The sequence below is a fragment of the Protopterus annectens genome, chromosome 3.part0 (genome assembly GCF_019279795.1).
Source record: "Protopterus annectens isolate FY-2018-M chromosome 3.part0, PAN1.0, whole genome shotgun sequence".
NCBI classification, from domain to species: Eukaryota; Metazoa; Chordata; order Ceratodontiformes; family Protopteridae; genus Protopterus; species Protopterus annectens.
Window position 1 is genome coordinate 164,888,522 of NC_056731.1, and position 15,393 is coordinate 164,903,914.

Sequence of the window (15,393 nt, forward strand, 5' to 3'; positions counted from 1 at the left end):
ATTCGAGAAGAGACAGCAGTATTCTTCTCAGTTTATGAATTAATGGGTTCTGTTCCTGTAGTTTCACATTGAGATTGTCGAAATCTGGTAACACATTGTCAAGGAACAAGCAATACAGCTTTGTCTGTGGTGATATCAGAAGCCGCCTTACGTTGTGGTCTACCTTCACTGGCTGTATGGCTTCCAGTAGTACTACTAGTACTGTTTTCTTGTTTTGATGTTGTGCAATCAGAAGACTTCATCACAGCAACAGGAGACTGCAGTTTCGTTGAAGGTGCTGATACTGTCTTAGCAGGTTTTTGCGGTTCTTTATGGTCTACCTGTTTTGTCGGTACTCCAGAATCATGCTGTTTTTCTTTACTAACCCATCTTTGCAGTGACACTGACCAGCTTTGCCAAGACTGTTACTGATGACTGTACACCGTTTTTTGGCAGATATATCTTCAGGAGTTTTTGCAGTGTCTGTGACTGCCTTGCGTTTCACTGAACTTGTGACTGTAGGTGCCTTGACCTGGGACTTGAAGTATTCTGTAAGTGGCTCCCACTGCAAGTATGCGTCTAAGACACAATCCCAACGACAGCCAACGAGTGCTGACATACTTCAGGATCTTTCTTACTTCAACATTACATAAAGCCTGAAACTTTTGCAATTCTTGCTGTCGCTTACTGCTCTTGTCTAGAAAGTAATAAATGTCAGTGATGAGTACCGGAAGTTCCTTTGAAGCTTTCTCTGCTGCTATGTGCAGAAGATGGCACGGGCATCCACTGAAATACTATGATGGATGTTTTTTGTTAACATAAGCAATAGCACCATGCTGTTTTCCAGACATTACTGCAGCATTATCGGAACCCAGTGACAAACAGTTGATCCACAACAGGTCATTCTGTGTCAAATTGTCATCGAGAAGCTTCAAAATGTTCTCACCTGTTGCACTTTCACTGCAAACCGGCACGGACAGAAGTGATGTAACTATCAAGCCATTTGAATGTGCATGTCTTACAACAACTGGAAATAACTTGTTGGCTCCATAGTCATTACTACCATCAGTCGCTATGCTGAAAGACGACGACTTAATCGTCTTAACTACTGCATCTGCACTGTCATCTGCCATGAAGTTTATCAGACTTGTCGCCTTGGTACGAGCACAGCCAAATTTCTCGGCGATTTTAGAATCAGGACACATTCGCCTCAATAACAGTCCAAAATGGTCAGCAAAGGATTGTGCTCTACTACTGCTGAAGCCAGTAGAGCCTCTACTCTTATCATCTGGAGGTCATCATTTCCGTAATATGAAGTAATTGACTTGGTTTCGCCTCTTAATTTCGCCGATGGCATGTGCTTGATGGTTGCCGTGTGCTGCTTGATATCATTTTGACCGCCGTGGCCAATAGATATGTCAATAGAGCATATGGTGCAGAAAGCGTGCTCGTCACTTTTAGATGACTTTGTAATGAAATTAAAGATTTTACCATACTCATCTTTATATTTCTGCATCCATTTCTTACACTTTTTATAGATTTTATCACTATTTGTTGCCATATTTACTAAATGCATTTCAACCGCGCAAGTGAAGTCTCGTGCAACACGTGATTTGAATAAAAGTGACATGCACATTCAAATGACTTGATAGTTACATTACTTCTGTCCGTGCCGGTTTGCAGTGAAAGTGCAACAGGTGAGAACATTTTCAAGCTGCTTGATGACTACTGGACACAGAATGGCCTTATTTGTTGCCATATTTATTAAATGGTAAACATTTCAACCGCGCAAGTGAAGTCTCGTGCACCACGTAATTTGAATAAAAGTGACTAGACTGGAAAAGTACAGTTTTGTACCTACCATAAATGTAGATGTCTGAACTGGATAGCATCTGCAGTCATAACAAATGGGTTGTCCTGTCGTCAGGCAGCCCTTCGGTCGGCCGGATTCCAAAGTCCGGGTCCGGCTTCGGCTGATGTCGCACTTCACCCGACGTCATCTCTGCTGGTCTTAGGGTATAAAGGCATCAGCCGACGCCATTTTCCTCAGTGTTTCTTGCCCCAGATGCCAATTGCCCTCTTTGGAAAGCTAAATTTTGGATAAATGCCAATGTTTCCAAAATAGTAGAAGGCAAACACAAAAAATAAACATGTATGTACATATATACAAACAAATACACCATAAGAGACCCCCCCCCCAGCTAGCTATTAGGAGGGTGAATACCCTAGGAGTACCGCAGAGGGGAAGGAGGGAGGGTAATCCTGACTGCAGATGCTATCCAGTTCGGACATCTACATTTATGGTAGGTACAAAACTGTACTATGTCCTTCATGGATGCATCTGCAGTCATAACAAATGGGTAGAATACCATAGCCAAACTAGGTTAGGAGGAATAATAATTATGGTGTAGTCAGGATCCCTTGCAGAACAGCAGTGGCAAACCCTGCTCGGGATCTAGAATATAGAGGTAAATTATAATGCTTGGCAAATGTATGCACGGAGGTCCAAGTAGCCGCCTCAATGTCCTTGGTTGCCACTCCTCTTAAGAAAGCTGTGGTAGTGGCTGTAGCCCTTGTAGAATGAGGTCTTATGTTCTGTGGAATTGGTTTTCCATGGTATGAGTAACAGAATCTTATGCAATTTCCTATCCATTTGGAGATTGTCTGTTTGGAAATTGCTTTTCCTTCCCTTCCTGTTGCATAGGCTACAAAGAGCTGTTCAGTTTTTCTGTTACCTTTGGTTCTGTCCAGGTAGTAGCGTAACTGTCTATGTACATCCAAGGTATGCATTATTCTTTCACCTCTGTTTTGTGGATTGGGAAAGAAGGTAGGTAGGTAGATTGCCTGGTTTAAAGACACTCTGGATACCACCTTAGGCATAAATGTAGGATTAGTTCTCATGGACACCCTATCTTGATGGAAGATTAGGAAGGGTTGCACTGCCATTAAGGCCTGTAGTTCAAACCCTCCTTGCTGAAGTAATAGCCAGTAGGAAAGCAGTTTTCCATGACAGGTGTTGTAGATCTGCTGTTGCTGCTGGTTCAAACGGAGGGAGTGTCAACTTTTCTAGCACAAAATTCAAGTCCCATGCTGGTATTGGTGGTTTCCTAGGAGGTTTTACATTCTTGATCCCTCTGAGGAACTGCCTGAGTAGAGGGTGTGAAAAGACAGGAGGATCAAAGCTGTATTCTGCTGAAATAGCTGATGCATGTATCTTGATGGAGGAATAAGACAGGCCTGTATGTAGAAGCTCTGCCAAGTACTCCAGAATGTTAGCAATATCTATGTTCGACACATCTTTTCCTCTTTCAGTACTCCAAATGACGAACCTTTTCCATTTTCCTGCATAGTTCCTTCTTGTTGAAGGTCTGCGGGCTTCAAGGATAATGTCTTTAACCCTTGTGAAAGGTCTGGGTTAGTTACTGCTATGTGATGTTCCAGGCAGTTAGTTGCAAGGTTTTTAGGTTTGGATGTATGATGTTGTAGTTGTTCTGAGTTAACATCAGAGGCATCAGGGGTATTGACCACATTTTCTCCCGAGACATGCTCCTCAGCAATGGGTACCAGTGTTGTCTTGGCCAGTTTGGAGCTATCAGAATTATCCTTGGGCGTTCCTCTTTGATTTTCAGAAGTACCTTGTGCATCAAGGGAAGAGGTGGAAATGCATATGCTGTCAGGCCTTTCCAGCTGTAGGATAGAGAGTCCACCTTCCATGCAAGTGAGTGGAATGTCCTTGTGCAGAATTTCTTGAGCTGGTGATTTTGTGGGGAAGCGAATAGATCTATTTGTGGCATTCCCCATTTCTTTGTGATGGCCTTGAAGATGTCCGGGTGTAGCATCCATTCGTGAGCATCCGAGGTGGTTCTGCTTAAAATGTCTGCTAGGGTGTTCTCTTTTCCCGGTACAAATATTGCCTGTAACTGGATGTTGTAGCTGAGAGCCAGATTCCAAAGATCCAAAGTCATTCTGCATAGGGGGTAAGAATGAGTGCCTCCCTGTTTGTTGATGTACCACATGACTGTGGTGTTGTCTGTCCTTATCATCAAATGGCCTTCTTGTAGGAATGGTCTGAATTTTAGGATTGCCAGTTTTACCGCCAGCATTTCTTTTTGGTTTATGTGCAGGTGCAGTTGGTCCTGAGTCCACAGTCCTTGTACGCATTTGTCCAGCATGTGTGCCCCCATCCTAGGTCTGAGGCATCCGTTGTGATGGCTTGGTTTGCTGGGAAGTTGTGGAAGGGTAAGCCTGGGTTTGACTGGCATGCCCAAGCCCACCATAGGAACTCCTGTTTTAAGCATGGGATTAGTGGTATTTCTGTCTCTAAGCTGTGTCTGTGTTGAGACCATAAATTCTTTAGGTACCACTGTAACTTATCTCATATGCAGTCTGGCATGTGGGACCAAGATTATGCATGATGCCATGAAGCCCAAGGCCTGCAGAACTTTTCTTGCTGTTAGTTTATTCTGCCTTGTTAATGCCAAGAAGTAAAGAGGGAGTTCTTTTTGTTTTTCTGCAGTTAGGAATGCCATCTGTTTTACCGTGTCCAATTCCGCGTCCAAGAAAGTTCTTGTCTGGGATGGTATCAGCCTTGACTTTTGTAAATTGACTGTGTATCCCAGGGCTTGTAGCAAGTAAATGACCCTTTGTAAATCTGTTGTCAGCTTGCTTTTGTTGTCCGCTTGTAACAGGCAGTCCTCCAGGTATGGAGGAATTTGGATTCCCTGTACTCTGCAGTGAGCGATTACTGATGCCAGGCATTTTGTGAATACTCTGGGCGCAGTAGATAAGCCAAAGGGCAATGCTGAGAATTGATAATGCTCTGATCCTGCAAGAAATCTGAGGTATCTTCTGCAATTTGGTCGAATGGGGACGTGCAGGTATGCCTCCTTGAGATCTAGAGTTACCTGCCAACACTCCTTGCCCAGCATGGGAAGAAGTTGCTGTAGGGTCAGCATTTTGAATTTTGGGACAATGATGTATGTGTTTAAGATGGACAGGTCGAGAATAGGTCTCCAGTTTTTCTTTTCTTGGTACTAGGAAGAGTCTGGAGTAGAATCCTTTGCCCTGTTCTGTTATTGGCACCCTTTCCACAGCTCTCATCTTTATTAATTCCGCTATCTGGTGTAGGGCTTCTATTTTTTGATTTGGGGGCAGGTTTGGCATTCCTCTTTTTACTGGTAAAGTGTGGAAGTGGAACCGGTAGCCTTGGTCTATGGTTTGCAAAATCCACTTGTCTTTTGTAATATAGTGCCAATTGTTTGAGAATAAGGCTAACTTTCCGCCTAATGGTGCTGCTATTTGCTTCCTGGTAGGCGGAGTCAGAGCCAAGTCACTGTGATTGTCCTGTTGCAGTGGCAGTGGTTGTGTCTGTGCCTCGGTTATTGCCTTGCCACTGTCGTCCTCTGTAGGCACCTCCTCTGGATTGATTTCTGCCCCTAGGCGCCTGTTCCTGCCCGTTTGTGATCTTGTGGAGTCAGGAAAGGACCAATTTTTGGCAGGCCAGTTCCTGCTAAACCTTGGGGGCTGTACCTGTAGGAAATCTTTAACTGTTTGTACAGATTTTGCCTTCTCTTCCATTTTCTTCATTACCTGCTGGGCAGGTTCCCCAAATAGACTGGCCTTATCCATAGGAGCATCCAATAGCTTAGCTTTAACATGATCCGGTAAGACCTGTTCTTTCAACCATGCATGCCTTCTTATCACTGTGTCAATCATGGCTGATCTAAATGAAGCCTCCAGTGCATCATAGCCACATTTTAAAGAATGGTTACTAACCTGTTGGATGTTATTCACCATTTCTAATACATATTTCTTATCTAAAGATTCATCAGAAGACAGTTTTTTAATTAACTGATCAAGCATAAACTCTTGGTATTGGATCATGTGAAACTGACAGTTTAAAGCTCTAGCTGAGAGAGTAGCAGAGGTGTAGACTTTTTCCCCATCTCTAAGGACCTGGATTCCCTTTCAGAGGAATAGGGTTTTGCTGTGGTCGAGGCAACTGTCTTAGGCCCCTGGGATATAGTTTCGGTCTGCAAGACGGGCCTTGTATAGGTGGTGATGAGTGTCTGGCACCCTGTAAAATCTATCTGGTTTGGCAGGGGCTGGAGGTAAAGAATCAGGTGCAGTGCAGACATCATTAAATGCATCGTCCACAACAGATAGGACAGGAGGTATAGCTAAGGGCCTATGTTGTGGTAAGTGCAGAAAAGTCCTAAGCCTTTTCTTGAATCTGAGAAATCTTGTCCCTGCCATTGGAATTGTTCTCTCATGGCATGTAGAGTTTCCCCAAAGGAGAATTCCTCTGGTGGAGAGGCAGCTGGGATGGATTCTTCAGCATCTGAATCTTCATAATTGGAAAAAGGAGCCTCTGGCTGGTCTGTAATGTCTGAGTCATCCGCAGAATCATCAGAGGACACAGGCTCGGGGGGCTCTGCTCTAGGTCTCTTTTCTGGGGGCTGAGAGGCCCTGTCTGGGTGAGATTGGGACCCCTAATTAAGGATATTAAATCTTCTGCCAGAGTAAGCATTTGTGAACTAGAAGTGGGCCTGAGTGAGGGTGGTTTAACAGGCCCTGATTTAGCTGATTTGGCTGTTTTATCCCTGGCAAAGGCCTTAATAGACATGGCTGCAGGAGGCCTAGCAGCACCACGTGCTGGGGTAGAGATATCCAAAGGGATGGTCTCTGAAAGATCAGTAGGAGCCGCAGTCGCAGGCAAAATTTCTGAGGCTAATTCAGATAAGGTAGCAGGAGCCTCGGTAGTAGTCATGGATTCGGCTGAAGATTGACCAGTTTTCTCGGTTTCAGCCGAAACCGAGACACTCGCGGCTTGCTTAACCGTGGTTTCGGCCGAAACCACGGACCGCGAGTGTCGGTCCTTTTCTTTGCGTTTTTTAACAATTTGGGCAGTCGGAGGATCCGACGGCATAATGTACGCAAAATCTGAGCCGAAAAACTGTTCAGCAAACTCCGACCGACGCCTAAGCGTTCGTCGGTTGAAGGAAGCACAGGCCGAACAGGCTGCTACGTCGTGGTCTGGGCCTAAGCAAGGCAAACAGTAAGAGTGGAAATCTTTATGAGGTATTTGTTTCCCACAAGTTAAACAGTTATTGACTTTTCTGACATCGGCTGAGGCAAGAAAGAGTCCCCAACGGGTACTTAGCTTTTAGAAGTCTTCGAAGTAGTATTCGGTAGTAGTAATCTCTGGATCTGACCGACCGGCACTTGCGAACAGCTTCTGCTTCGGGCGCCACGCGGCAAGAAAGACTGAGGAAAATGGCGTCGGCTGATGCCTTTATACCCGAAGACCAGCAGAGATGACGTCGGGTGAAGTGCGACATCAGCCGAAGCCGGACCCGGACTTTGGAATCCGGCCGACCGAAGGGCTGCCTGACGACAGGACAACCCATTTGTTATGACTGCAGATGCATCCATGAAGGACATCGGGAGTTTACTGCTAGCAACCGGGAGGCCGTATTTTAGGTCTAAAAACGGGAGCCTCCCGGCGGATACGGGAGAGTTGGTATTAATGGGAGTTAATCCAAGGACAGAGCCCTAAGGTACTCCACTGGTGACCGGTTTCTTAGTGGAGGTGGTCTCACCAATCCTGACTTCCTGGGTTCTGTGATCCTGCTGACAATCCAGTGAATTATGCTGGGGTTTACTGCCAGTTCGGACAGTTTGTCCACCATACCAGTGTGGGATACTGTATTGAATTCCTTGGTTAGGTCCAGGTAGGCGGGATGCACAGTGTCCCCTCATCCATTGTCATGATGACCACATCAAAGTAGTCTACCCGGTTGAGTAGGCAAGACCTGACCCTGACAAAATCAAGCTGGGTTGGATCCAGTGTCTGAAGGTTGTCTTTTGTCTTTATTGATAATTTTCTATAACTCGTCCCATAGTTTTGTATATTAAACTAGTGAGACCAATGGGTCTTGTAGTTTCCAGGGTTGGTTGATGGTCGACCCTTCTAAAGTCGAAACTGGAAGTCCTCCATTCTCATGGCACAAAGCCTGTTTGGATGTTGCAGCTAAAATGCGATTCAAGTGGTCCTCATAGGTCATGATTCCCTGACTACTGGGTCATCTTTAAGAGGTGTGTTGTCAATATGACTGTTACCTGGGGTGGATGACTTGCTGAAGGACACTATTATACATTTCTTGGCATTTAGTTTTACTCCATGGCTCTGACACCAGTTTGTGTGGGATTACATGACTGCTCCTAATTTGCAATCAACAAATTCAGCCAGCCATAAACACTTGACATTGTCCCTCACTTCAGAGAAGTAAATGCCAAAAAGGAGTGGTCCATGGACCAATCCCCTGAGGGACCCCACTTGTGACTGGTCTTTCTAGAGATGGACTCCCCAATTCTAACTTCCTGGATCGTGTCTATGAGCCAGTTGGCTATACACCAGGTGACACATGGGGTTCTGCCTAACCTTGAGTGTCAACCATGCCTGGAGTGAGGTATTGTGTCAAATGTCTTGGCCAGGTCCAGGTAGGCAGTGTGAACCATTTTGCCCTCATCCATTGCTTTTGGTGACCTTCTGAAAGAAGTCCACCAGGCACAGTAGGCATGACCTGACCTTGATGAAACCAAACTGGGTTGGTTTCAGTGTCTGGAGATTTACTACATCATTATTCATCATTTACATGGTTTTACATACACAAGACAGTTAAGGGTTCTGTAGTCTGTAGATGGCCCACCTTTGGGCAGAGGGATGATGGTTAATGTTCTATACTCATGAGGCACAAAGCCTGTTTTTGGAGGCTAAAGATAAACAGTAATTCCAGGGGGCTTGATAAGTCATGTTTCATGCTAGTCAGCAAACATCTAAAGCTATTGCTTGGGCCCACTGATATCGTGTTGTCGACCTTGGAGACAGCATTAAGGACCCGTTCTCTAGTGATATCAGGGGGAATTGCATTTGATGGTATTTCCTGACAAAAATGTTGAGGGGGAGAAAGAGGTAAAGTTGGAAGCTGAATTTGTCAGACAGGTTTGCTATACCTTCTGGCTCAGTAAAAGTTGCTTTATTTACAATGAGCTCTGCACACAACTGTGTATTGCCTTTGAGGTTGCAGACACAGCTAAAGAATGCTTTGTGGTTGTCCTTGGCCTGGGAGGCCACATTTACCTCAAATTTGGCTTTCGTAGACTATTTGTCCTCTGAGCTGCCTGCTTAGCTTGAGTGTTTATCTTGCTGGGGATTGCATCTCCTAATTTCTGCCATGATTTTCTTCCTATTACAAAGCCTACTAACTTTGTGATTCCACCAGGGTGGCTTTTTTTTTTAAGTTCTGAACTTCATCCTAGTGAGTACAGCTACCTCTTTGGAACTAAAAAGATGTTAGAAATTCCTCTCTCTCTCTGGTCTTGTGGAACCCACTAAATGGTGCCTTTCATAAGCACAGTTGTACTAGCAAGGTGAAACATCTGACCAGCAGAAAATGAGGGGGAAGATGGAAACAGGGAATTGTACAGCCACTAGATATTTTATCTTAGCCATTTGCCTTGCGTGATGGCCAGTCATACATCCAAGTGGGGAGAGAGACACCACCTTACTGCTTCCACACATTGAGTCTGCAAAGCCTTCAGGGTCCCTGGATCTGTTTTCTGGAGAAGGGAATCACAAAAAAACCTGACTCCACAGACTTCCACGACCCCTTGGTTGGCATCCATTAAAGGAAACACTTCTGCCACAGCCACCCCAATCAGAAATGGAAACAAAGAACTGATGCTGGGGTTTTCTAAACCACAGAGATCTGGAGCCTTTGATTCCTGTTGAAAGTTTGTTGGGGGCTCATACAACCCCTACAGCAGCCAGCATCTTGCCTTCCTGTTCACACAAGTCTCCTTCAAAGGGCAAAAACAGCTGAGCCATCAAAGAGGGCACTGGTGAAAGCCACCTTAAAGTTGTCTGTTAAATCACAAGCTGAGCCAGGCATGGCACTGCATGGTAGCACCTGTACTACTACTATGGGCATTCTATCAGCTACATTATGATGCAAGTGCATGGAAAGATTTGTATGTTCAGCAATGTCTCCAATGTAGTCTCTAGCTGTTAATTACAGTCTTGTGGAAGTAGCCTATGCAAAGTATCCATTGCCAGTTCTGCTCAGTCCCTTTGGAAGTGATTCATGTGAGACATAACTCAACACCCCAGTGGCAAAAATTGCCAGAGACAAGCTCACTTCACCATGCTGTCATCTTAAACTGCTTATTAGGAGGATTATGACCGCAGCTGCAAGTGTCCACTAGAGGTCCTTTTGACAAAATGTCTATTCTTAAGTAGGAACAACTATCAGGTTCCTGCCTGCCATGCCCTCCTGGAGACCAGGTCAGTAAGACTACCTTAAACAAAGAGACCATCCAAGATTGTCAAGGGACGAGAATGATTTACCCCAAAGATCAGTTCTCAGCCTGTGTGCCAAGATCTCCCATCCAATTCAAGGACCTTGCCGAATGAGGCATCTTCTGAGTCCACATTTCTTCTTTCAGATCCTCTTAGTGATCTCAGAGTGGGATAGATTGGCATCTCCAGAAAAATCTGTTACCACTGCAACTGGTTCTTTCCAGACATCTGTTCTGGTCATTTCCTGGGAGAAGACTTGGAAGCAGATAGAAGGGTATCTATGGTGTGGATCTGATGCTGACAGAAGCTCTGTAATGGATCTTGAGGGAAATATCTTCTCTACAGCTTTGAATGCCATCCTGGGATTCAAAGGCGTCAGGGAGTCTATTCCTCAGCCGAGCCAATCTCTACGAAAGGGGAGATGGCCAGAACTGAAGCCCAAACCCCTGACATCAAGGAACCAGATAGATCCCAAAGAGAGATAAGTGCCAGCAGCTTAAAGGCCAAGAAATCTGATGCTGCGAACAGTCCTACACAGGTCGAGCTGAAGAGCTGGCCCAGAGACCGAAGGAACCAAAGATGTGAGTTTTGTGCATTGGAGGAGATGAGGCTGCGCTGAAAAAGAACTATCACTGAGATTACAGGCTCCGGGAGACAAGTCATCTCAAACCATGAACATAAAGATAGGACTCAGGGAAGAAGTTAAAGGAATTAAAAATGATACAATGTTTAACGCATTTAGCCACAGAAGAATAGTTGTGCAAAATCTTACCATAAACCATAGATGCCCTTTCTCTTCCATATTGCAGTATCTGGAGTACTGCAATGAACTCTTGGGTTATCCTCTGCTTACTATCCAAACGCCTGGCCAGTATACAAAAGCTTGTAGTCACTGCTAGATATGTAGGATGTCTGATGTTGGCCTAGGGAGCATGGAACATAAAAGTGACGTCTGCACATACCTTTCTTGAGAGCTGAACTCTCCAGTCAGACTCCAGTCCCAAGACAGTTGTACAAGTTCTGTGCCATCCAAGAAGGAACAGTTTAGATGGAAAGAAGGGGGTAAGCTGGGAGGGAATGAATACTGCAAGCCCTTCCCTGGTGTGACTTCTGCCCTAGGTGCTGCGGCCTCCCGAAGGGGTACCCGCTATACATGTTTCGGCAGACTCCAAACATTCATCCAGGCGAACGTTGGCCACAGGAGGGACGTCGGACGGAGGAGGAGCAACAGAAGCAACTTCAGGAAATCTTGGCCTTTTTGTGTGGTTCTATGGACTGACCGGACGACCCTTCCATCCACAACGCTAAGCGTTTAAGGCGCAGATTTTTTAAGAAAATGCTCAAGGTGTGCAGACGACTGTGTAGCATCTTAGGTACAAGGTCTGAAAGATCACGCAAGTAAGATGGTCGTGAGTAGGCCCTAGACAAAGGTAGAGTTTGTGGGTGTGCTTATGGGGGGAATATAACTGCACCTGCACTTTTCCTTCCTGGATGACATGTACCCTAAACAGACATGCAGTGATACAGCCCCAACGGGGTATTCGTCTTTTATAATTTGAAGATCCGACGGCAAAGACAGCAGGAAGTGTTGATGTTAGACTGGAGGAAAGGTATGTGCAGATGTCACTTTTATGGCCCACGCTCAATAGGCCAACGTCTGATGTCCTACGTACCTAGCAGTGACTACAAGCTTTTGTAAACTGGCAGGACCAATAAATCCACAAAAAGGCAAACCAACTAGTAAAAATAAAAAAGAAAGGGGAACCCACTGGATAGCACAGTTTTTATTGAAAATACTGGGCGCTTTCATCCATTATATACCAGGAGTTCTTCAGAAGACTTGGCAGGACGTTCGGGTAGCAAGCAGAGGATAACCCAGAGTTTGGAATACTGCAACATAAAAAAGAAGTTCACAAGGACATGGTTTGGGTCTCATATTTGAAAAGGAAACTGGCTAGACTTAAAATGGACCACAAGGGCAGCTAGCCTAGTACTCCCCTATGAACTAACCCCATCCTTCCTTGAAACAGAGGGAGGTGGGATGACACCAAACTGTACTTGGATCTTAAAGCCCTCATCATGGGTTCCTAAACTGCTTCTAAAGTGCTTCGGAAAGATCTAAAGGATCTGAATGAAGCAATGGAGGGAGGTCTTATTGAACGGAATATGGTGATAATCCTCTTTCAGAAGAATGCCTGCTTAAAACCCTGGTAGGCGATTTCTCTCTGATCACAATGGTCTCTAAGGGAGATCTAACTGCTGTAGCTGAAGAAGTTTGTGATGAAGATCTAGTCTTCATATGGGTAATCGTTAGATCTGACAAAAGTAGAGGGTCATCAGATTTTCATTTTTTGGTTTATGTCTTGTCTTTTTCCCTATCTGTCTTGTCCTCTCTTTTTTCACTCTTTTGAGAAGTCAGAGGATCTAGAAGCAAAAGAACTTTAGTTATGCCACTCTGGTAGTGTACAGGGATAAAACACCAACTACAACCCAGGATGGATTAGCATTGCCAGCGAATGACTGAACAACAGGGGGAGGGTGGTGTGTGGGCGTCTGTAGATGATCCCTGTTGGAGACCAGGGACGTTGCCCCAGGAAGCATGGTCAGATGGGCAGTAGGGCTGGCTGAGCTGCCATGGAGGTGGGGTGACATGACACTGATACCTAAATTGCACACTCCATTCAGATTTGTACCATATTGTCATAAAAGGAGGGTGGGACACAGGGTAGGCCAATAAGTCTCCTGTGGACGGAAGCATACATGCAGAGCCCTGTTGCCTGTAATCCATGACTAGCCCTAGCAGATTACCAGAAAAAGTGCAGGGGGCATGCAGGCGCTGGTAGACCTTGCATGGATGGGGCATGAGAGCTGGGCCGCTAACAATGAAGGGTAAGGTAGCTGGAAGAAATAAGAGACCTTTAACAATTAATTTCTTCTAATAGGGCTCTGGATCCGAACTATTGACAAACAGTACAATTCCCAAAGTGTTCAGGCTCTAAACACACTGCACAGTAACTATGATAATCGTGAGGCAGGAGTTTATGCCTGTATTTTGAGCACATTTTAAAATGTTAATTTATTCTAATGTAAACCATAACAATAATATTCAAAAGTATCAAAAAAGAAGCTACTCTGTTTTTAATACATGGTCATGGAAAATGACATTATGCAACCAGTCTGCACATCACCACAAGTCGAGGCAGAAATAAGGTAAAGGAAAACAAATTTTCTTCTGTGCTACTATATAGAAAATATCTTACAACTAAATAGTAATATCTAACAGCTAGAAAAAGTGGGAAAGAAACAACTTTGTACAGTTGAAATTATTTTCAAAAGCATTCTCTGGCATAGAATACTGACCATTTTCACTGACATCAAATAAGACCAGAAAATAGTACATGTGCTAAGTATTATGGAATGCTAAAGGTCGAAGCCCAAGGATGAGAAGACTGGCAGACGGCTAGACTGGATACAAGAAGTGACTTCAGTGGCAACAGTCGAATTGAACAGATGAAACAGGATCCAATTTTTATGCTCATTTATCTTACATTTCAAAACAACTATCAATGTAAGAATAAAAGAAAATGAAAAAATCATATTGAAACGTACCATGGACTGCTGCTGGGGTAATGGTTCTCTTCTGCTGAGATGCTGGAGATAAACAAAAGATAGTGTATTGTGGATACAAGCACTTAATTCACAAAACAATTGCATTTTCAAGTTGAACGATAATTCCAAGATTCAGAAGACTTCCCATTGCAGAAATACAACTCCAGCTCCAAAACTGAATTTTCTGGTGCTAGACTTTTGTACGACACGGCAGGAACATCTTTAAAGATATTTCCCCCAGTCCACAATGATTAGTTTTAGATGCATAAAAAGATATCTTTGTCAGGGCAATGGTTCATGGAGTCAAAATGCACTTGAGGTAAAGCTGCTCACAAAATTACTGACAGAAACAGCACCCCCTACCAACAAGGGTCCCTACCATCCAATACTTTATGCAGGCAATACTTCGAAACACCTCTGATTCTCATTCACAGATGTCCACTAGTTAATGCAGGTAATCCCCTCAAAACACCTCTGATTCTCGCTCCTTACAAATACATTATGACAAGAACAGTTTCCAGAAATAAAAAAAAGACAGATGCAACTGAGCTTAGAATACTACGAAAAGATTCTTCCAGGATGATGGAGGAACAGAAGAGGTAAATTACAAAGTAAAATATTCTAAACCAATCCATAATAGTTACGAAATCTTTCCCTTTGTACTAGACCCAGTAGGCCAATGGCCTCTTCATGGTAGGCCTGAGGTGGTATATCACTGGGAGAAAATTTGGCCAGGGCATCAAGGAACTACCCCTACTCTTTTTTGATGGGTGCTGTCAGACTTTTTACATCCACCTGAACTACCACCAACTCAGGCAGATAAGACCTCAGTTCCACATCTCATCAAAAGGATAATACACTCATGAGTACAGCAACAACTCTTATGCTGCAATGCAGTGCCAACAATAAAATAACTTGGTGTGGGAATAAAATCCAAAGGATTCTGCACCAAAGGAGAGTGCTACCTGTTAAGCCACTGATACTAAAACCAATATTAAAAAAGGAGTTATGATGTAGACAAATGCTTTCTTACCATATCACCACCTCTGAGGAGAAAACCCTCCTCTCTGGCCTGAGCAGTACATCTTCTCCCCTACCTCACTTTACATAATTTTTCTTTGATCTCAAATCCCAGTAGGGAACAATCATGTTCAGATGGAGCAGAATATTATCCCACTAATTCTATCAGAGCAAAGAATGAAGGACACAAGGATGTGGCTTGGATATCAACTCGGAAAGGTTGGGAAGAGAAATGGGTATCACTCCTTCCCCTTGTGATCACAAGAGAGAAAGGGAGTGATTCAAGGTAGCAAGAGTGGTCACACAAATCTCTAATTATCTTTGTGTGGTTCACTGTTGCAGTCAGCACATTACGGAACATGGGGGTAGCTAAACAGTTCCAGAAGAGGACAGCACATCTTTCAGAATACCGGAGAGAGATCTGG

General features: G+C 44.3%; 1 protein-coding gene across 1 annotated transcript in view; it reads right to left on the reverse strand.

Moving 5' to 3' along the window:
* The window catches only part of LOC122796295, a gene marked incomplete in the record, with an annotated part of 1,783,369 nt that overhangs the window by 524,394 nt on the left and 1,243,582 nt on the right, over positions 1-15,393 (reverse strand). The window contains 1 exon segment of the mRNA XM_044064662.1: positions 13,949-13,990. Coding sequence (XP_043920597.1) covers positions 13,949-13,990 — 42 coding nt within the window.